This window comes from Parambassis ranga, chromosome 13, assembly GCF_900634625.1.
Source record: "Parambassis ranga chromosome 13, fParRan2.1, whole genome shotgun sequence".
NCBI classification, from domain to species: Eukaryota; Metazoa; Chordata; class Actinopteri; family Ambassidae; genus Parambassis; species Parambassis ranga.
In genome coordinates, this window is record NC_041033.1 from 24297029 (window position 1) to 24323905 (window position 26877).

At 52.5% G+C, this 26877-nt stretch overlaps 2 protein-coding genes, 1 long non-coding RNA gene and 3 pseudogenes across 3 annotated transcripts; 3 read left to right on the top strand and 3 right to left on the bottom strand.

The window, feature by feature from the left end:
* Nucleotides 1-221: 221 nt before the first annotated feature.
* On the bottom strand, nt 222-1262 carry LOC114445208 (uncharacterized). The gene is made up of 4 exons (XM_028420170.1): nt 1181-1262; nt 1040-1116; nt 684-935; nt 222-613 (listed from the first exon to the last, which is right to left on the bottom strand). Exons 1-4 carry the CDS (start codon nt 1260-1262, stop codon nt 350-352), a joined length of 675 nt encoding a protein of 224 aa, XP_028275971.1. The 3' UTR covers nt 222-349.
* Nucleotides 1263-1334: 72 nt separating this feature from the next.
* LOC114445304 (uncharacterized) lies at nt 1335-2134 on the bottom strand. Its single transcript, XR_003671619.1, has 3 exons — nt 1996-2134; nt 1791-1905; nt 1335-1698 (listed from the first exon to the last, which is right to left on the bottom strand). It is a non-coding gene; the product is annotated as an uncharacterized LOC114445304 (long non-coding RNA).
* LOC114445294 (dual specificity protein phosphatase 14-like) lies at nt 2123-3474 on the top strand (annotated as a pseudogene).
* A 74-nt stretch (nt 3475-3548) lies between these two features.
* On the bottom strand, nt 3549-5322 carry LOC114445296 (DNA-directed RNA polymerase II subunit RPB4). The gene is made up of 4 exons (XM_028420267.1): nt 4992-5322; nt 4577-4757; nt 3849-3944; nt 3549-3743 (listed from the first exon to the last, which is right to left on the bottom strand). The coding sequence occupies exons 1-4, from the start codon at nt 5068-5070 to the stop codon at nt 3665-3667; spliced, it is 435 nt and encodes a 144-aa protein (XP_028276068.1). The 5' UTR covers nt 5071-5322; the 3' UTR covers nt 3549-3664.
* Nucleotides 5323-5817: 495 nt separating this feature from the next.
* Nucleotides 5818-14503, top strand: LOC114445209 (multidrug resistance-associated protein 5-like; annotated as a pseudogene).
* A 1929-nt stretch (nt 14504-16432) lies between these two features.
* Nucleotides 16433-21926, top strand: LOC114445300 (aminopeptidase RNPEPL1-like; annotated as a pseudogene).
* The last annotated feature ends 4951 nt before the right edge of the window (nt 21927-26877 follow it).

Genomic DNA, 26877 nt, shown 5'->3' on the forward strand with positions numbered 1-26877 from the left:
CACCTGTCCGCTGGGACACCTGTCCGCCCTGACACATTCTGCTCTTTGCTTGAAAAAAGTCTTGTGTTACTGTGTAACACATGTCCAGTGTGGGACAAAGGGGGTCTCAGGCTCTGCTGGTTCTTTGAGGGAAAGCCGAGCAGATCTTTAAAGTAAAGACACTTCAATGTATTTGTATAGAACCACGATTCTTTATTCAGACTAGGTTCAGAAGAGGAGGAAGCGTTACATGTTTGGTTGTGTGGAGCCGGTGTTGTCGTCATGATGCTCTCAGCTGTGTGAGTCGCCAGGTGCTGCTTCTTCTGTGTCGGCTCTGATTCTGAACGCCGGTCCAGCCTTGAGTGGCTGGCTACTCCTCCGGTGCCCATGCTGCTGCTGCTGCTGCATCTTGCGGCGTCCTCTGCCTGATGAACGGCAGGACAGCGTCCTTGTAAAACACCTCTAGTTTGGACACGGTCTCCTCCCACAGCTTGGGGTCAAAGGTCACGGGGACCACGGCGGTTTCCTTCAAGGTGAAGACGACGAGGTCAGCCTGCTTCAGGCCCGTCACTGCCAGCTGGCACTGGATCTGCGTGAAGTAGCTGTGGGACGTCTTCAGGCGGTAGACTGGAGGCTGGACAGGAGGACAATGAGTTCAAAGACAGGCAGAGGAGACGGACAGAGACACGTGGTTTGTGTTTTACCTCTCCGGGCTCCTGGCTGTCCTGCTCTTGTATCTGCAGACAGAAGGCGGGGTCCTCCCTGCAGGCGTCCTCCACACGGTTCTGTCTGTGTTTGTAAGGACACTTCACCTCCAGGCAAAGCAGCCATCGGCCGGTCTGCTTGTCCTTCACGATGCCATCGGGACTCGCTGCTAACCATGGCCGCTGGGAGTCGATGAACAGGCCGCACTCCTGAACCAAGACTGGCCGACCCAACGTCGCAGACTTCAGTTTCTGCAGTGACATCAGGAATTCAATTTGTTATTTGTGTCTTTGTGTCGTGTATCGGTCAGTGTGTGTCCACAAGCTTCTGTCCTCCTGGTCCTGCTGAAACACACCTGGTACCTGCGAACAGCCGTGGCCTCCATCTCCACCCCCCAGCTCATTGCTCTGGTCTGGACTCTGGATGCCCCTCCTGCAGAAAAGGTTCATCAGTAAAACAGCAAGTGCAGGGTGGTGCTGAGGGAGGCGTGGCTTACCTGTGATGGCGGCCAGGTAGGAGGCGGGGTGGGGTTTGGCTCTGGCCGTTACAAAGCGGCAGCGAGCGATGCAGTGAGCCATGGAGGCTGTGATGCGGTTTGTCCTCCAGGCAAACCAGCTTTGGTTGGTTCGTTGTCCGCGGGTCAGGACCCTCCACTTTTCTCCACCACACGCTGGTCCAGCTGCACTTCCACACCCAGGGGGACCGCCTCCGGTCTGGGAGCATCTGTTGAGACTGGACCTGCAGCAGCTGATTCTTTGATGCCTTTCTGGGTCATGTGGCCGTGTGGTCTCCCAGCAGAGTCGCCCTCCTTGGTCTCCTGGACCGCCCTCCTGTCGGCCCCAGCATGAGGACGATGTGCGGGTGTGGTCCTTCTGGTTTTGTTGGTGGTTTTAGGGACAGCTCCGGTTCCAGGGGTCTGAATGGATGGGTGGTATCTCACCTGAGGCAGAACAGGTTTCTGGTTTGAACGGGTCTCTGTGGAGTTCAGCTTGTGGCTCTGCATGGTCCTGTGGTCTACATGTAAAAGGGGACAGAATGAGTTAATAAATAGTCTCAATAACATCCCCGAGGGTCCCAGCAGGGACTGGATACTGATCCATACTGACCAGGCGACCAGCGAGGCTCTGGGACTGAAGCGCGGTTGTTGTTGTTGTTGCAGTGCTTTTATTGTGAAATTTGTGGCCGGATATCCGGTGGGCCCACTGGCGTAAAACGCTTCAGCTGAATCCGGATCAAACCGGTGAGAAAAGCCGCATTAGAACACGGTTTTGGGTTTTACCGGGTTGTTCGAACTGTGTTCGAGGTGTTTACGTCATCGCAGCAGCTGGTCCTTTGAATCCGGTCCTTCCGACTCCAGTCACATAAACCGAGACACGGAGAACTCGAGCCTAAAGCCGAACCCTCCGGCTCTGCCGGTGCCCGGTAGGTCCTGTGAACGCGCAGTGTTACCTGTGGGTGTGCGCGCGGATCGGAGCGGGTTCACCCGCAGACGGTCAGGGTCTGAGAGCAGAACCGAAACCGGAATGTGTTTAAAGCGCTGATGAGTCACCGCCACGTGACCGGGTGTGTCCACACAGACATGGTCCGGCCTGCCTCAGCCCAGGGCCCACCATCAGTTATTGATCACTATTCAGTTATTGATCACTATTCAACCATCAGTTATTGATCACTATTCAGTTATTGATCACTATTCAACCATCAGTTATTGATCACTATTCAGTTATTGATCACTATTCAACCATCAGTTATTGATCACATTCAACCATCAGTTATTGATCACTATTCAGTTCTCAGTTAGTGACACTATTCAACCATCAGTTATTGAGCACTATTCAGTTATCAGTTATTGATCACTATTCAACCATCGTTATTGATCACTATTCAACCATCAGTTATGATCACTATTCAACCCATCAGTTATCGATCACTATTCAACCATCAGTTATTGATCACTATTCAGTTATCAGTTATTGATCACTATTCAACCATCAGTTATTGATCACTATTCAGTTATCAGTTATTGATCACTATTCAACCATCAGTTATTGATCACTATTCAGTTATCAGTTATTGATCGGCCTGCAGGATCTGAGGTTTCATTCATGAGGTAATGATGGCTTATTGTCACCTTTGTGATGAAGGTGGACCTCCTCCTCTGGCCATGCGGGTCTCCCAGGTGTCCCCTGGTCTCTTCCCTCTGTGACCTGGGACTCGGCCCTGAACCTCAGTGTGTTGAACAGCAGGAAGTCACTCTCATAGTCAACGCCAGCGGGCTGGAGAACGTGTCCTACCCACACCGGGACGATCTGCAGGTCTTCCACGTCCCAGTTCAGGACCAACCTCACGCCCCTCTCAGGCAGTATTTGATCCAGTGGCTGAGAGGATCAATCGGAACCAAACAGGGACGACGCTGGTCCACTGCACGGCGGGTCGCAGCCGCTCGCTGCTCTGATCATTGCCTACCTGATGAGGTCTGTGTGTGCTCAGCCCGTCTGTGTGTAGTGGTTCCTTGTGTGACCAGGGTCTGGTCTTTGTGTGCAGGTCTGAAGGTCTCAGCCTCCGCCAGGCTCATGAACACGTCCTGGAGCGGCGGCCATTCGTGCGGTTGAACGCCGGGTTCTGGAGGCAGCTGATGGACTTTGAACGCAGCCTGTTCAGCAGGAACTCGGTGAGGATGGTGGGCACGCCGGCCGGAGTTCTGCCTGAAGCTCTGCAGGAGGACGCTGATGCTGCCGCTTACTGCCTCAACACCTGAGGCCCCACACGCCGTGTGTGGCTCTGTCTGCACGATCCGACACGTTTGGGTTGTTTATTCATTTATTAAGAAGCTTCACATGTGTAAACAAAAGGATAATAAAGTGGAACCATGCTGGAAAACACTGAGCTAAAACAAAACGAAGCAGAACAGACGATCAGGTCTTTATCACTGAAAACCTGCAGGCGTTCACAATCAGTCCTGCGGGGGGCGCTGGGTCTGGTCTCAGTACTGGAAACTTCTTTTAGTCTGAATGTCGTCCAGAATCTGCTGCAGCTCCTCGTCCTCAAAGCGACCCTCCAAACTGAGAGGAGAGCAGCAGGAGGTGAAACAGGCGCTCAGGGCTTTTATTTGAAGGGTGTGTTGTGCTCAGGCTTTTATTTGAAGGGTGTGTTGTGCTCAGACTGACCTCGGGATGAGAGCTTTGGCCTCCTCCGCTGCCTCAGGACACAGGTTAGCCAGACTCGCCAACTCAAACTTATGAAGCTTCTTCTGCAGGAGGAGACTGGAGACACACACACACACACAGCTGATCAGACACACACACACACACAGCTGATCAGACACACACACACACAGAGATCAGACACACAAAGCTGATCAGACACACACACACACACAGCTGATCACACACACACACACAGCTGATCAGACACACACAGCTGATCACACACACACACACAGCTGATCAGACACAATCAGCTGTGTGTGTCTGTCTGTGTCTGTGATCAGCTTTGTGTGTCTGATCAGTGTGTGTCTCTGTGTGTGTGTCTGATCTCTGTGTGTGTCTCTGTGTGTGTGTCTCTGTGTGTGTCTGTGTGTCTCTCTGTGTCTCTGTGTGTGTGTCTCTCTGTGTGTGTGTGTGTCTCTCTGTGTCTGTGTGTGTCTCTCTGTGTGTGTGTTCTCTCTGTGTGTGTGTCTCTCTGATCTCTGTGTGTGTCTCTCTGTGTGTGTGTGTCTCTCTGTGTGTGTGTGTCTCTCTGTGTGTGTGTGTGTCTCTCTGTGTGTGTGTGTGTGTGTCTCTCTGTGTGTGTCTGATCTCTGTGTGTGTCTCTCTGTGTGTGTGTGTCTCTCTGTGTGTGTGTCTCTGTGTGTGTGTGTCTCTCTGTGTGTGTCCTGACCTCCGGACAGTCCTACCTGCGCACTGCAGTGATGGTCTCTCGGTTCTTGAAGCGGCTGAAGCGGGCTGTGTAGTTCAGGGTCTTCATGAAGACCTCGGAAAGCTCCTGCTCGTCCTCGGCGCTCTCGTTCTGCTGCTTCCGGTGCTCCAGCAGCATGTGGACCTCGGAGTTCAGCAGCGTCTCTGCGTTCTCGAACTCTGTGGGACCAGGGCGTCACCGTGAGGACCAGAACCTCGTGTGTCCCACTAATGAGCGGACTCATAATGACCTTATAATATATAATAATGACGCTTCACATCCTTCATGGTCCCAGGGGGACAGAGTTTAATACAGGTGATATACAGTGAGAAGCCTCATCCCCGGGACCAGAACCCGGTTCAGGGCTAAGAATACCTGTTCCATATGAGGGCTAACAGACAGCAGCTACAGACCTTTAGGAAACAACAGCTGTGACGCGTCTTCTTCAACATCACCGACATGCGGAGGAGCCGCGCCGCCTCCGGCCGCCATGACGCAGGAGTCGCAGTCCCGGGGCCCGAAGGAGCCAACAGGACGGCGGAGGAAGGCCGAAGCGGTGGGTCCGACCCGGAGCTCAGGGGGACCCGGAGGATGAGGCCTCACTAAGCAGGCGACTGCGGGGAAGAATAACCGACACGGAGCTTACCGCCGTTCAGTCGCACAAAAACACGGCAGTCACTTCCGGGTGGAAACGGTCTCTTCCGGTCTTTGTCGCTGCTGGTCTGGCTGCAGCGCGGCCACCGGCGGTATGTGGTAAAGTTGAAGTTAATCATTTACGTTGTTTGTGCGGCTACTTCGTCTGTTATTAATATAATCAATATTCTGCCTTCAAAGTAAAAGCAGCAGCGCCCCCTGGCGTGCAGGCTGTTTCAGTGCTTTATTTATTTATTTAACCATTAGACCAAAGGTAAAGAGCCAGGGGGTTAACAGTCTCCTTCAGGGATGAAGTGATGAGCTGCCCTGAACACGGAGAGTGACCCAACATTAAACAGATTATTATAAATTAGGGATGGACCCAGCAGCAAGTCTAAATCAGATCATCATCAAGACTGTGAACCGGACCGAGCCCCGTCACTGAACAGAGATGAAGGCAGCTGAAGTTTTATTTATGAAGCTGTGAACTGATCAATGATCCCTGTGTGCGTGTGTTTACATTATATTTTATATTATTACAATATCTGATTTTAAAACACGTACAAAACAAAAACTGTGCTTCCGACGTGCCTACGTCACATTAGAACTCCAGTTCCCATGATGCCCCGCGCTGCTGTTGTTGCTGCTGCCGAGCCTCAGCTCCAGTGTTTACGGAGAGCGGCGGACCTGAAGGAGGACAGGCGGGACCGAGGCTGTGCTCGCGCCGCGGATACAGACAGACCGAGACAGGTAGGACACGTGGGGCAGAGGGGACAGGAAGCAGCGGCGCGTCTGCTCTGTGTTTGGGCGCGAGGACAGTTTGTTTGATAACCGCAGCATCACCGGCTCTTATTCTGAAGGAGCTTCTCTCATTCTGGAAGCTTCTTTTATTGTGAAAGGGCTCCTGCAGGAGCACAGGTGCAGTGCCGCTGTCCCTGTGGACTGATGGTCCTCTGGGACTGACGGCAGGTGTCTTTACTGTAATAAAGTGTTGACTGCAGGATGTCTCAGCCGTGTGTGTCCTCCTGTGTGTCCCAGGTGTTGCAGGACTTTGTGTGATCCCTGTACTTTGGCGTCCCAGGGTCAGACGTCACAGCTCCATGTGGTCTGATAGAAGATGAGACAGCATGACTTTGGACAGAGCACGTCTCTGCCAGGGTCAGAGGTCAACCAGGACCAGGTGAGAAGAGCACCGGTTAGCACATGTTAGTGATGCTGCTGAGGCTTGTGGTTGTCATGGTGATGATTTAATAATCAGAGGACAGAGGCTCTGAGCAGCGTTTGAATCGATCATGTAAAATGAATCAGTGACTAATGATTTCAGAATAAAAGCAGACAGAAAACCAGGCATTTTCAAAATAAAAGGCTGTGCAGTCACTTCAGCTGTTTACATAATTAAGCCCCGCCCCCTTAATGAAGCTCCGCAGAGTTCAGCTGTCTGATAGGCTGAGGCTGGGGGGCTGTAGGGCCTCTGATTGGCTGAGACAGCCTGAATGAAAGAGACGCATGTGAGCTTCAGGCAGCGAACACGTGAGCTGTGCACGTGACCAGGAGCTGCTCATCTGCTGCTGAGTGAGTAGACACACACTCACACACACTCACACACACACTCACACACACACTCACACACACACACTCACACACACACTCAGAGGGTGATGCTTCTCACTCACACACACACACTGTCCTCATAAGATGAGACCATCCTTTGTCAGGGTGTCGGTGTTCAGCAGCTGGAAATGACAGGAGCACACACTGTAAGAAGTGACCCACATACAGACTGACCTGTTTCTAGCTGTAGCTGCAGTTACCATGGCCACCTGCAGGTCATATTCATGTGGTCATTGATGAGTCAGTGTGTGTGTTTGTAGGTGTGTGAGGACCGACCAGCCTGTCGCCATGGTAAGAGCAGGATGAGCCTGGACCTGAAGACACAGCCTGCACCAATGGAGGCAGGAAGAACAGGTGACTCACACTCACCTGTCTGTACACCTTTGTGAGCGCCCTCACTCAGGTGTGTGTGTGTGTCCTCAGGTGTGACCATCCCGTGGACAGTGCAGGCCTTTTCTCCTTCATGACGTTTCATTGGCTGACTCCTCTGCTGCACATGCCTACAGGAAAGGTCAGCTCCTATTGGACGACATCTGGCCTGTGTCACAGCAGGAGAGGCTGTCATGACAACAGCAAGAGGTGGGCGGAGCTAATGACAGAAACTGCAAATGTATAGAATGACTCTTTATGTGAGTGTGTGTGTGTGTCTCAGGCTGGGAACGCTGTGGGAGGACGAGCGGCGGTCAAAGGGCAGCGAGGCGTCCCTGTGCTCGGCGGTTTGGTTGTTCTGTCGGACTCGTCTCCCTCCTCTCCATCCTCTGTCTGACAGTCACTCAGCTGGCTGGGTTCAGTGGACCGGTGAGTCAGAACCACTCAGACCATTATGCATCATGTCAGACCGGGCTGAACCAGAACAACCAGTCTCACCAGTGTGACTGTCTGCAGGCTTTTGTGGTCAAGCGTCTGCTGGAGTACAACCCAGCAAGCGGAATCTGACCTGGGCTATGGGTTGGTGCTGGTTCTGGGTCTGCTTACCACAGAGCTGGTACGGTCCTGGTCTCTGGCTCTGACCTGGGCCCTGAACTACCGGACTGGGTCCAGGCTGAGAGGAGCTGTGCTCAGTCTGGCTTTCAGCAAAATCCTGCGGCTGCGCAGCGTCAGGGACCAGACGATGGGACAGGTGTGGTTGGTTGGTTGGTTGGTGTGGTTGGTTGGTTGGTTGGTTGGTTGGTGTGGTTGGTTGGTTGGTTGGTTGGTTGGTTGGTTGGTGTGGTTGGTTGGTGTGGTTGGTTGGTTGGTGTGGTTGGTGTGGTTGGTTGGTTTGGTTGGTTGGTGTGGTTGGTTGGGTGGTTGGTTGGTTGGTTGGTTGGTGTGGTTGGTGTGGTGGTTGGTGTGGTTGGTTGGTTGGTTGGTTGATTGGTTGGTTGGTTGATTGGTTGGTTGGTTGGTTGGTTGGTTGGTTGATTGGTTGGTTGGTTGGTTGGTTGGTGTGGTTGGTTGGTTGGTTGGTGTGGTTGGTTGGTTGATTGGTTGGTTGGTTGGTTGGTTGGTTGGTGTGGTTGGTTGGTTGGTTGGTGTGGTTGGTTGGTGTGGTTGGTGTGGTTGGTTGGTTGATTGGTTGGTTGGTTGATTGGTTGGTGTGGTTGGTTGGTTGGTTGGTTGGTGTGGTTGGTTGGTGTGGTTGGTGTGGTTGGTTGGTGTGGTTGGTTGATTGGTTGGTGTGGTTGGTTGGTGTGGTTGGTTGGTTGGTTGGTTGGTTGGTTGGTTGTATCAGTTTGTAAGGTGCTTAGGTCACTTCCTGTTTACTCTTTCCTGCCTGTCAGCTGGTGAACATGTGCTCCAGTGACGGTCAGCGCATGTTTGAGGCTGCAGCAGTGGGCAGTCTGTTAGCAGGGGGCCCCCTGGTGGCTGTGCTTGGTGTTGCCTACAACCTGTTTATACTGGGACCAACATCTCTGCTGGGTTCAGCTGTCTTCATCCTCTTCTACCCCACTATGGTCAGTAGCGCTCTCTACCTGTTGTCACATCCTGAATCAGTGCTATTGATCAGGGTTATTGATCAGGGTTATTGATCAGGGTTATTGATCTTGCCATTAGATGTTCAGCTCCAGACTGACGGCGTACTTCAGGAGGAAGGGCGTAGCCGTCACTGACAGGCGGGTGCAGAAGATGAATGAGATCCTCAGCTACATCAAGTTTATCAAGATGTATGCATGGGTCAAAGCCTTCTCCCAGGACATCTACAGTAGGTCACATGACACATGCGTACCCTAACCCTAACCCTGTTGCCATGGTAACATGGTGCCCAGTGATGTGGTGTGTGTTTTCCCTTCAGGGATCCGGGATGAGGAACGCAGGATTCTGGAGCTCACTGGTTATTTCCAGAGCATCACAGTGGGTGTAGCTCCCATCGTAGTCGTCATTGCCAGCGTAGCCACGTTCTCCACCCACATGTTGCTAGGATATGACCTGACAGCTGCTCAGGTACCACACAAAGCATCCGCCTGCCCCCTGTGAGCCCTGTGGTTTTTACTGCTCTGTCTACTGTTAGCATATCGCTACAGCCACCTGGCCGACCCTGTGCCAGCTCATGCTTTTTCCTGCTAGCGTTGAGGCTAGCTCCCCTGTCCTATTCCCATTAAAGTCTGTTTCCTGTCGTCTGTCCAGGCCTTCACGGTGGTGACGGTGTTTAACGCCATGACCTTTGCCCTGAAGGTCACACCATTTTCTGTCAAATCTCTGGCTGAGGCGTCAGTGGCCGTGGACAGATTCAGGGTGAGACGCTGTGTTGTTTTTTGTATGGTGGGAGGGGAAGTGCTCAGGGTGACCTGACGTGACCTGTCTGTCCTCAGAGTCTCTTCCTGCTGCCGGAGGTGGACAGCGTCCGAGCGTTGCCCGGTGACCCTCAGGTTGCCGTGGAGATGTGTAGTGCCAGTCTAGCGTGGGAGGGAGGCGGACAAAGTCTTCAGCCCAGTCCGCGTGTCCAACCTGCCGGCACACACAAACACAGGTAAACTGAGGATAAGGTTGAACTGATCAGTGTTATGATTAATCTAACGATAATGTTTCATTCGATTGAGTCACGATCAAAGCAGGTATGATTTCTTTGTGTTTTAGGTGCAGTGACTCATCCGTCCTCCAGGAGGATGAGGAGGAGGAGGAGGTGCTGGGCTCTTTGCTGAGACCACTAGGAGAAGATGCCTCAAGTCCAGAGGAGGAAGACGAAGGGGAGGAGGAGCTCTGTCCTCCTCTCATCTCAGCCCCCCCTGTCCCTCAGCGCCTTCAGAGCACCTTGCACTCCATCAGCCTGAGTGTCCAACAGGTAGATCAATGAATCAGGTCCAGACACTGGGACCCCTGATTCTGACTGCAGACTGAACATCTCCCTCCCTTCTTGTCCATCTCACTCCCTGTCTGTCCAGGGGAAGCTTCTGGGTGTCTGTGGGAGCGTCGGGAGTGGAAAAACCTCTCTGATCTCAGCCATCCTAGGGCAGGTGATGATCACGGCGTCTCTTGTTCCTACCAGCAGGTGAACACTATTGATAATTGATTGGTGTATTGACAGATGACCGTTCTGGAGGGCAGTGTAGCTGTCAGAGGGCAGCTGGCGTATGTGGCTCAGCAGGCCTGGATCCTAAATGCAACACTGAGAGACAACATCCTGTTTGGACAGGAGTACCAGGAGGACAGGTAAGAGACAGGGACAGTGATCCCCTGGTGTGTCCTCACACACTCACTCAGGAGTCTTTGTCTTTGTAGGTATCAGTCCATCCTCGGCACCTGCTGCCTCAGACCAGACCTTGCCCTGCTGCCCAACGCTGACTTAACAGAGGTGACATCACTTCCTGTGTCCTTCAATGTACATAGTGGGTGTCACAGACATCATCACACTGAGTTCCACAGAGAACCGTGGGTGGAGCCATATTGCAGCAGTTTAAATGGTTCAGCCTGTAGAGGGCACCTGACTCCACCCTGTAGCAGTTTCTCTGCGTCACTGATGTCCATGTTTATGTCCTCTTAGATCGGAGAACGCGGTGCCAACCTCAGCGGCGGACAGCGCCAGCGAATCAGCCTAGCCCGTGCCATCTACAGTGACCGGGACATTTACATCCTCGATGATCCACTAAGTGCCCTCGACGCCCACGTGGCCAACCACATCTTCCACAACGCCATCAGGAAGCAGCTTCGCCACAAGACCATCATCTTTGTCACCCACCAACTGCAGGTAAACACGGCCCAACGGGCACAAGAAGCTGCAGATGGTTACCATGGAGATGAACCTGTATGTGTGTGTGCAGTACCTGGTGGACTGTGATGATGTCATCCTGATGAGGGAGGGAAGCATAGCTGAGCAGGGTAACCATGACAACCTGATGAAACTAAATGGAGACTACGCCGCCATGTTCAACCACTTCCAGCTGGGAGACACGCCGTGCGTTGAGGTACCCGTCTGTCTGTCTCTGTCAGTCAGTCTCTGTCTGTCCCTCATGTGGCCCTCTGTCTCAGGCTCCCAGTAAGAAGAATGGCGGCTCACAGAGGAAACCAGTCGACAGTAAACCAGGGTCAGTAAAGAAGAACGTTCCGATCGTCAAAGACAACGGTAGGATGAAATGACTCCTCTGTGCTCGCTTCATTCAAACCGCACGCTGACTCCACTGCTGCGTTTGTGTTTGAAGGGGAGGAGCAGCAGTACGGGGGCGTGGCCTGGACTGTATTTCGACACTACATGGTGGCATGTGGTGGCTCCGCCTCCTGCGTGCTGATCCTGGTTCTGTTCGTTCTCAATGTGGGAAGCTCCGCCTTCTGCCAGTGGTGGCTCAGCTACTGGATCAACCAGGGCAGTGGGGTGAGGATCGGAAACACACCGAACATCATCACCCCTCCTGTCATGACCTCACCTTTACTCTCTGCTGTGTTTCCAGAACACCACAGTAACCCAGGGCAACAGCTCAGTGGTGAGCATCAGCATGAAGGACAATCCCATGATGCAACAGTATGTCACCATTTATGCCTCTTCCATGGGAGTGATGCTGCTCTTCAAACTTCTCAGAGGCGTTGCCTTGTCAAGGTCAGAGCCTGAACTTCAAATACAGCCACAGCTTGGTCAGGTGCTGTCACTCAGTCAGGTTCAGTCTAGTGTTTCAGGCCTTTCAGAGACTAAAACCTGTGCAGGCTGCTGTTTGTCCCAGCTGATCGTCCAGGTTTCTTCATCATTCAAATTTGGCATCCACAGATGAAATCTTTGGTGCTGAGATTCTAAACATTTAGAGTTCGTGTCCCCGACATCAGTGATTGACCTGCTGGTTCTGATCCATGGCAAAGATCAGCTCAGACAGCAGATCTGATGTTGTGTAGTGAATTTATGTGTCTCTTCAGGGAACTCTGCAAGCCTCTTCCAAACTGCACGATGAGCTCTTTCACAAGATTCTCCCGATGCCCCATGAAGTTCTTCGACATGACACCCACAGGGCGGATCCTCAAACCGCTTCTCCAAGGACATGGATGAAGGGAACGGACATACAAGATCCCAGTCTAAGGTTGGTCCAGTTCCAGTCGTGACTCACTCTTTGTTCCTTTACAGTCGACACTCGTCTGCCCTTCCAGGCCGAGATGTTCATCCAGAATGTGATCCTGGTTTCTTCTGCCTGGGTGTTATCAGTTGTGTCTTCCCATGGTTTCTTGTGGCTGTGGGTCCTCTGGTGGTGCTTTTTGTTGCACTCCACAGCATCTCAAGGGTCTTCATCCGGGAGCTGAAGCGGTTTGGACAATGTGACGATGTCGCCCTTTATGTCCTACATCACATCCAGCGTCCAGGGCCTGGCCACAGTGCAGGCCTATGGCAGGGGCCAGGACTTCCTCCACAGGTCAGGGTCAGAACCAAAACACAAACTGCCCTGAAACGTAGATTATAACCCAGGAAGGAGCACCATTTTAAGTGTTCGCTTGTTTGTCAGGTACCAGGATCTGCTGGATCAGAAACCAGGCCTCATTCTACTTGTTCAGCTGTGCGATGCGCTGGCTGGCGGTGCGCCTGGATGTTATCAGTGTGGCTCTGATCAGCATCACTGCACTGATGATGGTCCTAATGCATGGGCAGATCCCTCCTGCTTATGCTGGCCTTGCCATCTCCTACGCTGTGCAGGTAACTAAACCCCGAGAACCGAACAGGTGGTCCATGCGTCCCTAATCATCCCTTCTCCTCTGTTGAAAAGTGTCATGTTCAAGAGAATAAAATATGAGACGCCTGTCTTTCAGTTAACAGGTCTGTTCCAGTTCACTGTGCGTTTGGCTTCTGAGACTGAAGCTCGGTTTACCTCTGTGGAGAGAATCCATCACTACATCCAGGTACTGGACCACATCACCACTGGTTGTCTTATTGTGTTTGTCCAAAACCCAGGAAGGATATTAAAAATCAGCTGTTGTTGCCCATGTCTCAGTCCCTGTCCCAGGAAGCCCCAGCTCGGATCAGAGGGTGGGACCTCCGGCTGACTGGCCCCAGCAGGGGGAGCTAGTGTTTAGGGAGATGGAGATGAGGTACCAGGAGAACCTCCCTCTGGTCCTGAACAGAATCTCTTGCACCATCCATCCCAAAGAGAAGATAGGCATTGTAGGCAGGACTGGATCAGGTAGGGGATTCTGTGGGTCCTGTCTCTGCCTGTAGAGGGCAACGTTGACTTCCTGTTTGTCTGTGTCCAGGGAAGTCTTCTCTAGGCGTGGCCTTGTTCAGGTTGGTGGAGTGCTGTGGTGGCTCCATCCTGATCGATGGTGTGGACATCAGTGGCATTGGATTGGCTGACCTCCGCAGCAAACTGTCCATCATCCCTCAGGACCCGGTCCTGTTCAGTGGTACAGTCAGGTAAGGACGCCTGTGTGGTCTGTCCTCCTGTCCTCTTATATCAGTCCTGAGGTCAGACTAGTGACTGTGTGCTCCAGGTCTAATCTGGACCCCTTCAACCAGTACAGTGAGGATCAGATCTGGGACGCTCTGGAGAAGAGTCACATGAAGGAGTGTGTGAGTGGACCAGGGTCGACTCTACAACCTCTGACCTGCAGCAACACAATCACTGATATGTCTGTCTTTCTGTCTGCCTCTTTGTCCGTTTGTCCTTTCTTCTGTCTATCTCTGTGTCCACCTCTCTCTGTCTTTGTCCTTTTGTCTGTCTCTCAGGTGTCCCAGCTGTCCCTGAAGTTGGACTCAGAGGTGATGGAGAACGGAGACAACTTCTCAGTGGGAGAGAGACAGCTGCTGTGTGTCGCCAGAACACTGCTGAGACAGTGCAAGGTGAGAGACAGACAGACAGGTCACAGCCCCTCCCCACATTCTGTCCTCTGATTGGCCAGCTGTGTTCCCAGGTGCTGATCCTGGACGAGGCCACAGCAGCCATGGATGCTGAGACGGATGCTCTGATCCAGGAGACCATCAGAAGCTCCTTCCAGGACTGCACCACCCTGACCATCGCTCACCGCCTGCACACTGTCCTCGCCTCTGACCGCATCATGGTGCTCAACCAGGGACAGGTACTGAGCACAGACACACCTCACGTCTCAGCCGCCACGTCAGCTGACGGGCGCCTGCCCTGTGTTTCAGGTGGTGGAGTTTGATGAGCCTTCCAGGCTGCTGGCCAATGAGAACTCACGGCTGTGTTCAATGCTGGCTGCTGTGGAGAACAAGATCTCTGGTGCGAGGATGAGGAGGAGGAGGAAGGTCAGAGTGTTCATCGGAGGTTCTGTTGCCTTTTAGCAACATTTTGTGTTTTTATGACCTGATGTGAAGCAGGTCTGAGTTACTGACCACTTCCTGATGCTGTGATGTCATGCCCATGTGACTGGGACACTCAGAGGTGGGTGGGGTTTATTCATGTGCAGTCCATTTAAATATTATTGTTATTCCCACGTAGCTCTGTGCTTTGACGATGTTGATTATTGTTTATTGGTCATTAATAACGAATTACTTTTTGCCTTTCTCACTCTGCTGCCCCCACAGGGCAAACACAGTCTCTGCACTCTCAGACTCTCAGTTATTTTATAACATCAAACCTGCTTATTCAGTTATTGAGTTATTATCGATCATCAGCCTGTGTTTGTAGTGGCTGCTGTCAGCCTGCAGAGGGCGCAGAGTCCACAGAAACAGGAAGCTGAGGTTCAGTGTGTTACAGTTACAGTATGTACAGGTCTGCTGTCAGCTGCTCCTTTAGCGACAGAGTGTCCTCCTCCTTGTCCTCTGTGTCCTGGTGTCCTCTACAGGAAGACATCAGTGTCACAGCTTTAGTGGCCAAAATACAAGCCCGTTGGACAGATGTGTTCTTTTGTGTAGAAACGTCTGTGTTTGTGTGTCTGCTGTGTTTTCTAACAGCCTTATAGCATGACTTCATAACTGCCAATAAAATATTTTAACATGAGAAGATGACCACATTTATTCTGTCTGGACCTGTGACATCCACCCTGCCAGGATCACGTGACTGTGCTGTCACCAAAACACTCATGAGGTCCAACAAACTGAAACCTGTCAGTAGGAAATAAAGGAACATTTAACAAGTCGAATAATAAAGATAAATAAACTGTGAAGCTGATTCATCCAGCACTTTAATTATTGAATGAGATGTCAATGAATAATAATTTATTTAAGGAAAAGTAATGAAGAATGATTTATTTAAGGAAAAGTATGAAAAGTGATTTATTTAGGAAAAGTAATGAATTACTACATGAATGAACGAACACGTGACTAAACTGATGAATGACCGATGGTCCCTGTCCCTCGGTGTCCCAGCTCCACAGCGCCCCCCCGCGGCCTGCAGAAACTTTGCTCCGCGGTTGTACTTCCTGTTTTGTCCGGAGCGGAGCCTCCTCGGTCCTCTCGTCCCCCGGCGTCCTCTTCCGCGTCTCCGGCTCTGGAGGTGTCTGTCCTGGTCTCGTCCTCCGGTGCAATCGGACTTCAGCCAACAGCGGGACACCGAGAAGACCCGCTTTCAGTGTCCGGGACGCGGAGCAGGGGGCCGGTGTGAGCTGGCAGGAGGAGCCGGTGTTCGCTGCTTGAGCTCCGGTCCTGATGGATTTTACATAAGTGTCTGTCCTCGGAGCAGCAGCGATGCTAATGCTAATTAGGCGGAGCGCTGATTAGCCGGCTGTGCTAACAGGTCAGTGAGCCTGGCTGTGACCTCTAACCCGGACTCCTCCTGAAGTGCCTGCAGTGAAGCCGCCTCAAGCTAAAGGTGCTAATTTCCAGCCGCTGGCCTGGAGCGGAGCCGGACTGGATGTTCTGACTTCAGGCAGAGGACTGCAGGGCGTTAGCCTGTCCTCTGGGAGCTGTGTGTGTCCGTGTGTGTCTGTGTGAGAGCTGCACACTTCAGGTCTGACCTGGGTCCAGTGGAGATGTCCCTGTCCCCAGTGTCCGCGTCCAGACGTGGTGCTGACCTACACTGGCTGTTTGGTTAATGAGGTTCTGATGTGGTCTGGTCTGCGGGGGTCCAGGTGTGACAGCAGCTTGTATTTAAAGGTTTAAACTCAGTTTAGTCGGTGAACCCGTTTAAAGGTGGTTTACAGCAACCAGAACCACGTGAGACTGTGTGAACTCACAGACCGGCTCTGGTCAGAGGTAGCTCCGGTTCGGTTAAACTGGGTTTCCATGGGACAGAACTGGACCGGGGTTACTGAGTGAGGGCTTTTATTTATTTACGGTTTAAATTGTGTAGCTTTTGAATGGGGTCTGTTCTGGGTTGGAACTGGTCCTGAATGTAGTGTAGACCTGGTCTTGTTCTGCTCTGGTGTGTGTCGTTAAACCAGGTTTAGGTCAGTGTAGGTAGTCATGGCGGAGCTCCACCAGACTCCCACATCCCTTTGTTGTTGTCGGAAATCTCCCCCGGTGTCCGGGAGCCCTGCTGACTCCAACCGACCCACAGTGGGTCCAGGTCCTGGGTCCCCGTGCTGCCCTCTGGTGGATGTGGCCTCAGCATCAAACTTCAGGTACTTCCAGCTGCGTCACTTTCACCTGGACCTGCGGCTGAACTTTGCGGTGAAGGAGATGAGCGGCTGGCTGGTTCTGGATCTGGTCCCGATCCAGTCAGGGGTCTACACCCTAGTCCTGGATTCACACCCGTCCCTGTTAATTCACTCATAGACTGTAAAGTCCCAGGTGGGGGGGCAGGAGGAGCCCGTCTCCCTCACGTACCGGGTCGACCCGTTCACAGACTACGGCTCATCACTCAACATCAGTCTGCCGACAGCAGCAGTGACGCCCGGGGAGCTGATCCACATCAACGGTCCGCTACACCACCACAGATGGACCGGCGGTAAGAACGCAGCTTGTTACAGTGTGAAGCTGAAGTGTTGTAGTGATGAAGAGGAGTTTGTGACCTTCATGCTGTGAGCGGGCCGCTCGGTTTCCGGCCCGTTTGCCTGCTTGTGTGCTGCCTTAGTTTCAGGCTGGACTGTTTAGAGATTGGTGATGCTGAGATCAGGTGGGGTCGGAGCGGGTGGGGGGGTCCAGACATCTGTTAAAGGCTGAACTCTGACGCCCCCTGCTGCTGATCGCTGGGTATTGGGTCCTGCATGTGACCGGATGTTTGTCCCTCTCTCAGATCTGGTGGCTGGACTCTGAGCTGACCTGCGGCCAGTCCCGTCCTCTGGTCTTCACTCAGGGTCACTCGGTGTGTAACCGCTCCTTCTTCCCCTGCTTCGACACGCCCGCTGTGAAGAGCACGTACAGCGCCACTGTCCGGGTGAGTCCTGACTGCTGAGACGCCAACAAACACTTAGACTGTGCTCATCTTCATCTTCATCATCCTCACGGTCTTTATCAGTCCCGGATGGCGTCACTGTTCTGATGAGTGCGTCTCGGAGTTCCTACTCCAAACCAGACCGGGTCTTTCAGTTCTCCATGGAGTGTCCTGTCCCTTCCTACCTGGTGGCGCTGGTAGCCGGAGACCTGCAGCATGTCGACGTCGGGCCGAGGTCAGCATGCTGCATCACTTCCTGTTTGAAGACGGACCTTGGAGCTGGTCCGTGACCTTTCTCTGTCCCGTCTGGTTGCAGGAGTCGTGTGTGGGCAGAGCCATGTCCTGTTGTCCTGTGCAGTGAAGAAGCTAGGGGCAGCGTGGAGCGCTGGCTGGGCGTCGCCGAGGACCTGTTAGGACCTTACCTGTGGGGCAGGTGAGTCTTAAAATATCGAATCTTGATTTGAAATGGCACGGAGAAGGCAGCGCTGACCGACCTCTTCCTCAGGTGTGACATCGTCTTCCTCCCCCCCTCCTTCCCTATTGTTGCCATGGAGAACCCCTGCCTCACCTTCATCATCGCCTCCATCCTGGAGAGCAGCGAGTTCCTGCTGATCGACATCATCCACGAGATCGCCCACGGCTGGTTTCGGTAACGCTGTCACCAACGCTACCTGGGAGGAGATGGGCTGAGCGAAGGCCTGGCCACCTACGCTCAGCGGAGGATCACCACCGAGGCCTACGGTATGAGTCCAGACCCCCTGAGCGCCGCGGCCGGCGGCTCCTTCACACATAGGGCTAACTGTGCCCTCCCCCCGCCTGCAGGTGAGCCGTTCACCTGTCTGGAAACTGTTGTGCGATTGGACGCCCTTCACAGACAGCTGCGTCTCCTTGGAGACAACAATCCTGTGAGCAAACTGCAGGTCAAGTTTGAGCCAGGTAACCACACACACACACAGACACACACACAGACACACACAGGTAGAGGTCACAGCTCAGTCACCTCTGCTGCCTCCTGCAGGTGTGAACCCGAGCACTCTGATGAAACCTGTTCACTTATGAGAAAGGTTTTCTGCTTCGTGGCGTATCTGTCTGAGCTCTGTGGGGACGTCAGGCGCTTCGACCGCTTCCTCAGGGTCAGCACACACAGACACACACAAAGACACAGACACAAAGACAGACACACACACAGACACACAAACACACACACACAGACACACACAGACACACACAAAGACACAGACACACACACAAACACACAAAGACAGACACAGACACACACAAACACACACAGACACAGACACACACAGACACACACACAAAGACAGACACACACAGACACACAAACACACAAAGACAGACACAAACACACACAGACACACACAAAGACAGACACAGACACACACAGACACACACAAAGACACACACAGACACAGACAGACACACACAAAGACACAGACACAAAGACACACAGACACACACACAAAGACAGACACACACAGACACACAAACACACAAAGACAGACACAGACACACACAGACACACACAAAGACACACACACAGACACAGACACACACAGACACAGACACACACACACACAAAGACAGACACAGACACACACAGACACACACACAGACACACACAAACACACAAAGACAGACACACACACACAGACACACAAAGACAGACACACACACAGACAAAGACAGACACAGACACAGACACACACACAAACACACACACACAGACAGACACACACACAGACACACACACAGACACACACACAAACACACAAAGACAGACACAAACACACACACACACACAGACAGACACACACAGACACACAAAGACACACACAGACACACACACACAGACACACACAAACACACAAAGACAGACACAAACACACACACACAGACACACACACACACACACACAGAGACACACACAAACACACAGACACACACTAACACACCATCTCAGACAGGAGCAGGAGTTTTATTTTTTATTCACATATGTCTCTATCTCTGTCCCTCTGTCTCTCTGTGTCTGTCTGTCCCCCTGTCTGTCTGTCTCTGTGTCTGTCTGTCTCTGTGTCCCTCTGTCTGTCTGTCTCTGTGTCCCTCTGTCTGTCTGTCTCTGTGTCTCTCTGTCCCTCTGTCTGTCTCTGTGTCTCTCTGTCTGTCTGTCTGTCTGTCTCTGTGTCTCTCTGTCCCTCTGTCTGTCTGTCTCTGTGTCCCTCTGTCTGTCTGTGTCTCTCTGTCCCTCTTTCTGTTTGTGTCTCTCTGTCCCTCTGTCTGTCTCTCTGTCCCCCTGTCTGTCTGTGTCTGTCTGTCTCTGTGTCCCTCTGTCTGTCTGTCTCTCTGTCCCCCTGTCTGTCTGTGTCTGTCTGTCTCTGTGTCCCTCTGTCTGTCTGTCTGTCTCTGTGTCCCTCTGTCTTTCTCTGTCCCTCTGTCTGTCTGTCTCTCTGTCCCTCTGTCTGTCTCTCTGTCCCCCTGTCTGTCTGTCTCTCTGTCCCTCTGTCTGTCTCTGTCCCTCTGTCTCTCTGTCCCCCTGTCTGTCTGTCTCTGTGTCCCTCTGTCTGTCTGTCTCTCTGTCCCTCTGTCTGTCTCTCTGTCCCCCTGTCTGTCTGTGTCTGTCTGTCTCTGTGTCCCTCTGTCTGTCTCTCTGCCCCCCTGTCTGTCTGTATCTGTCTGTCTCTGTGTCCCTCTGTCCCTCTGTCTGTCTGTCTCTCTGTCCCCCTGTCTGTCTGTGTCTGTCTGTCTCTGTGTCCCTCTGTCTGTCTGTCTCTGTGTCCCTCTGTCCCCCTGTCTGTCTCTCTGTCCCCCTGTCTGTCTGTGTGTCCCTCTGTCTGTCTGTCTGTCTGTCTCTCTCTGTCCCTCTGTCTGTCTGTCTGTCTCTCTGTCCCCCTGTCTGTCTGTGTCTGTCTGTCTCTGTGTCCCTCTGTCTGTCTGTCTCTGTCTCTCTCTGTCCCTCTGTCTGTCTGTCTCTCTGTCCCCCTGTCTGTCTGTCTGTCTGTCTCTGTGTCCCTCTGTCTGTCTCTGTGTCCCTCTGTCTGTCTGTCTGTCTCTGTCTCTCTCTGTCCCTCTGTGTCTCTCTGACCCTCTGTCTGTCTCTCTGTCCCCCTGTCTGTCTGTGTCTGTCTGTCTCTGTGTCCCTCTGTCTGTCTGTCTCTGTGTCCCCTCTGTCTGTCTGTCTCTGTCTGTCTCTCTGTCCCTCTGTCTGTCTCTCTGTCCCCCTGTCTGTCTGTCTCTGTGTCCCTCTGTCTGTCTGTTTCCAGGACTATATCTCACAGTTTAAGTTCCGAAGCGTGCTGGCTCAGGACCTCATTGAGTTCTTCTTGTGTTCCTTTCCGGCGCTGAAGGACGATGATGTCACACACAGAGAAGGTCTGATCCAGGTGTTTTTACCCGTGTGTCTGGTATGTGACCTCTCCCCCTTTGTGACATCACTTCCTGTCTTGGTTCCTCAGGCCTTGAGTTTGAGCGCTGGCTCAGCGGCTGTGGGCCTCCGCCGTTCGAGCCGGACCTGTCGGCAGGAGGCACTCTGATCCAGCCGGTCCAGGATCTGTGTGACTTGTGGAGGAATGCAGACCCCCCGACCCAAAGACCCTCTCAACCTTTGACCTCTCAGCCTGGAGCACCTTTCAGATTGTCCTGTTTCTGGACCGCATGTTGGATCAGTCGCCCCTGCCTCACGGTACGTGCCCCACTAAACCCTGTGGATTGATTGCGGTGTATTGATCAGCGATCGTCTGTGTGTCAGAGGTGATGGCGAGTCTGTCCGAGCGTTACTCGTCCCTGTTTGACGGTCTGAACGCAGAGGTCCAGATTCGCTGGCTGCAGATGGTGGTGAGGAACACGTTCTACCCGGACCTGCCCCGAGTCCGAGCCTTCCTGCACAAACACGTGAGACCGGCCGCCCTCGAAGCGACATCATCCTGTCCCTCATGTTTCCGGCTAACGCTTCCTTTCTCTGCAGACGTCCAGGATGTACACGGTGCCGCTGTACGAGGACCTGGTTGCTGGGGTGATGAAGTGCGTTGCCGTGGAGATCTTCTTCCAGACTCAGCGGCGCCTGCACCCAAACCTCCGACGGACGTTACAACAGGTCCTGTTTCAGTCTGGCTCAGCCAATCAGAATGCTGTCTGCACCCCGCCGCAGCAGCCCGCTGCTGCCACGGCGGCGTCCTCCGCTGCTGCTGGGACACCTGCCGCCATCGCCCTGTTGGATGTCAATGTCTCAGCATGATTGGCTGATGCTAGTGATGATGTATGATGCTGCTTCCAATGACAGCAGCAGCTGACTGAACAAAGAGAATTCAAGAATCACTGTGATGTCATCAGCACTCCTCTGACCTGCTCACACACTCACAGACACACACACACACACACAGCTGTGAGTGACACACACACAGACACACACACACAGCTGTGAGTGACACACACACACACAGACACACACACAGCTGTGAGTGACACACACACACACACACAGACACACACACACAGACAGCTGTGAGTGACACACACACACACACACACACACACACACAGACACACACACACACAGCTGTGAGTGACACACACACAGACACACACACAGCTGTGAGTGACACACACACACACACACACAGACACACACACAGCTGTGAGGACACACACACAGACACACACACAGACACACACACACAGACAGCTGTGAGTGACACACACACACACACACTCACACACACACACACAGCTGTGAGTGACACACACACACACAGAACACACACACCACAGACAGCTGTGAGTGACACCCACACACACACAGACACACACACACAGCTGTGAGTGACACACACACACAGACACACACACAGACACACACACACAGACAGACACACAACACCAGCTGTGAGGACACAACACACACACAGCCGGCCTGACGCGGCTCCAGTGTTTGTGACGTTAGGACCCGGGTCACATTGTGCCGTGTCATGTGACCGCTGATCGTCCTTCTGCCTTAACCAAGTCAATATTTAATGTTTGATGACGTCAGCTGTGATTGGCTCACTGTAGCGGAGCTGCATTGCTATTGGCTGAGACACTTATGGAGCAGCGGTGCGTTCACTGTCTCAGATGTCAGTCCTGACTCTACCTCCATCGGATCCAGAACCAGCAGACCACCGGAGCGGCCTTAACGCTGCCTCAGGGGCAGCTGCAGTTTCTGTCCTGCACCCTGAACTCAGCAGCAATAAAGATCCAGTCATCAAAGTGCTTCTGATCAGGGCTTCACTGGACCAGTTAATGTAAGGGTTAACGTGTGCTTGAGTGTCCTGTAGTTCCACGGTGCCTCTTATACAGATTATACTGAATGTGACAAATTAAAATGGATCAAAAAAACCTCAGCTCCTAACCCTCTTTGTGTAAATGACGCACAAACATTCACTGCACATCAACACAGACACAGACCCTCAGAATGCTCCTCAAGTATTAAAAGCATATGGCGCCTCTCTTCATGTATTCACTGTGTTCATGTATTAAACCTGAGCACTGATCCAGCTGCGGGAAATATCCATGTGTTTAAATAACCAGGTTCCAGCTGAAGGCGGAAGTGGAAAGTCCGCCTACCGGAAGTCCAGTTTCTCATCCTCACACTTAAAGACATGAAATCGAAGACATCAGCAGCCGCGTGGATGAGGAGGACCAGTCCCTTTGTGACCCCGGTTCTGACGTCACCTGCTGCCGCCTCTCGTGTTATTACCGGAAGTTAAATCCTGCACTGTATCGGCTCTTATTTTGAAGTTTTTAACCGGAAGTGTTTCGTTTCGTGTGTTCGACGGCGTCCGGAGGAGACCGAACATCTGCAGCTGGACTGACACATCTGGACCACACTGACTGGGACGGGACAGACCAGCGGGACCGGAAGAGAGAGGGGGGGGGAGAGAGGGGCTGGGTGGGGGGACGCAGACTCAGACGGGCTGGCTCTCTCTCTCTCTCCATCCATCGCGCATCCTCCGGCCCGGTGCGAGCTCCGGGCCGTGCCGGGCTCCACGGGGGACAGCATGGCGGAGGGGCCCCGTGTCATCTACCCCCTGGAGGACCAGGACACCCCCTACCTGATCAGGATCAATGTGCCCGCGCAGCGCGTCACCCTGGCGGACTTCAAACAGGTCCTGAACAAACCGACGTGAAATTCTTCTTCAAGTCCGTGGACCGACGACTTCGGGTGAGTCCGGGTGTCCACACAGACCTGTCCACACTGACAGGTGTCAGCTCTGTTTAGATGTAAACTGATCAGAACTTATTGATCCAGAACAGACGTGTTACATCAATGATCCCTGCAGAGCAGACAGAGCAACATGAACCCGGCCCTAATGAAACTCAGAACCATCTGAACCGCCCCTCTGGCCCCGCCCACACGTCCGCCGTGTCCAGCTGCCATCTTGGTGGCTGTGGACGTCCTCACCTTGTTTTGTGTATCAGCTAAAGTTAGCATCGTTGGAGGGGTCGTGGCTTATAGCACAAGCAGCCAGCAGGGGGCGCGTGCTTGGCCTTCAGGATGTGCTTTAAATTCAGTATATTGATCATATTTAGATTATACATGATATAACATTTAGCAGCTGTGGTAACCTGTCTGTGGACATGGGGACATGTATGGACAGGAATTTATAATCTGAGCTTTATGTAATCCACACACACACACACACACACACACACACCCGTTTATGTAACACTCTGACATCTGTCATCAAGATGGAGGCAGGTCAGAGCCGGTCCTGGACCACACAAAATACACGGGTAAGTATCAATCACTGTCCTGTGTGTTGTGTATTGATCAAATCCCTAATTTCCCGTACAGGGATTTATGAAGTTAATCCTAATCTAAATGTAATTCTGTGATGATGAAGTGATGATGATGTGTGTGCTCTTACAGGGTGGTCAAAGAGGAGATCAGCGATGATAATGCCAGGCTTCCCTGTGTGAACGGACGAGTTCGTCTGTTGGGTAGGAAGTGGCACACACACAGACACAGACACACACACACTAACATACACTAACATACACACACACAGACACACATACACACACAGACACACACACACACTAACATACACACACACAGACACAGACACTAACACACACTAACATACACACACACAGACACACACACAGACAGCTGTGAGTGGACACACACACACACACACACACAGACACACAACACACACGACAGCTGTGAGTGACACACCACACACACAACAGACACACACACACAGACACACACACACACACACTAACATACACACACACACAGACAGCTGTGAGTGACACACACACACACACACACACAGACAGCTGTGAGTGACACACACACACTAACACACACACAGACACACACACTAACATACACACACGACACACACACACAGACACACACACACACAGACACACACAGACAGACACACACACACCAGACACACACACAGAGACACACACAGACACACACACAAGACACACACAGAGACACACCAGACACACACAGACACACGACACACACAGACACACACACACACACCACACACACACCACACACAGAGACACACACAGAGACACACCCAGACACACAGACACACAGACACACACAGACACACACACACTCACTCACACACATGTCCCCACGGGCTCTTGAGCGCAGTATGACTGTGGACAGGTTGGTCTCCTGCAGGTTGTGTCCTCAGACTCCTGTCAACCAGACTTCAGGGGCTCAGATCTACAGTCTATAGCCACGCCCACCAGCCTGGCCCCACCCCCCATTGAGAGGACAGGTGGGATCGGGGACTCCAGACCTCCATCCTTCCAGTGAGTGCTCCTGTCTGCTGATGGTCTGATCCGTCCTGCTCAGCATCTGGCTGACTCGTGTCAGAGACAGCAGGGTGGGTCAGTGGAAGTGATGTCATAGGGACTGAACAGGTCTGTCTGTCTGTCTCAGTGCTGCTGTCAGTCATGATGAGGGGTCAGAGGTCAAACCTGCAGGGTCGCTTCAGAGGAGGAACGTGGGTGGGCGAGGTAAGACCACCGAGCTAGAGAGAGAAAGGGTGCCTCGGAACTACAGGGGTCTCTTATTGGCTGCTGTCTTTGCAGGTGGGCGTCTGAATGGACACACCCACCGCCCTGTCGATCAGAAGGGGGCGGGGCCAGCAGGTGGAGTGACAGCTCCTCAACGCAGCAGAGCAGCGAGTTAGAGATGAGCAGCTTCTGCTCGTCTGAGGAACTCAGGAGGAAGGTCAGGACTGCTCCTTTATGCTAAGCTAAGCTAACAGCTCCCAGTGAATCTGTGCAGTGATTTCTGAACACACGGCTCCGCGCTGTGATTGGCCGGCACGCACTCGGCTGCCCTCAGGTCGTCTTCTTCTGCTCCAGTAACCCTGTTCATGCTCGGTTTCCTCCTCCTGCTCTGACTGGCTGCTGCAGGTCATGTGACCGGTGGGGCAGCGTGTATTGTCCCACAGATAAAAGCGTCCCCAGTCTGACAGTTCCTGTGTCTCTGCTGCTCCTCATCACCTTCATCACATTTAGGTTTTGCCTTTTTTTGGATTCTGAGTGTATTCACCTCATTTTTGAATGTAGTCTGTGTTGATATATCATCACAGGTATGTTCAGCATGTTTCTGTTTGTTAAATGAATGAAAGCAGTGTTATTTACTTTTACATGTAATATAGTATGTATATGTATATATATGTATGTATATGTATATATATAGTAGACAACAGGTATTTCTTCTCATAGATTTTGGTTTAATACTTTAATATATCATTTCAGGTGTATTTTCTATGAATGTAAAATGTTTCACATTTGATCGACTTTGCTTCCTTTTGCATTGACTGAGTGAAGCGTTGCTTAGTAACCACAGAGCTGTCAGTCATCTGTTTTCGTCTGTGATGTCACACCAGGTTCAGCCAGTCGACAGGGCAGAGCAGCTCCTCACCACGACTCATCAGGCGACAACGCCGCCGCCACCGAAAACCCAAAACAGCACAGATGGAGAGGGTACACACACACACACACACACACACACACACACACGCCTGTTCTGCTGTCCCTTGCCCTTAGAAGGCCTGTCTGTGGACAGGACGTCTTCTCAGAGATAACATGGAGCTCCTCTGAAGCTGCATCAGAACAGCTGTGCACTGCAGCTGTCTCTCTGTCTGTCTGTCTGTCTCTCTGTCTCTCTGTCTGTCTCACTGTACATCTCTGTCTCTCTGTCTGTCTCTCTGTCTGTCTGTCTGTCTCACTGTACATCTCTGTCTCTCTGTCTGTCTCTCTGTCTTTCTGTCTGTCTCTCTGTCTGTCTCACTGTCTCTCTGTCTGTCTCTCTGTCTGTCTGTCTGTCTGTCTGTCTCACTGTACATCTCTGTCTGTC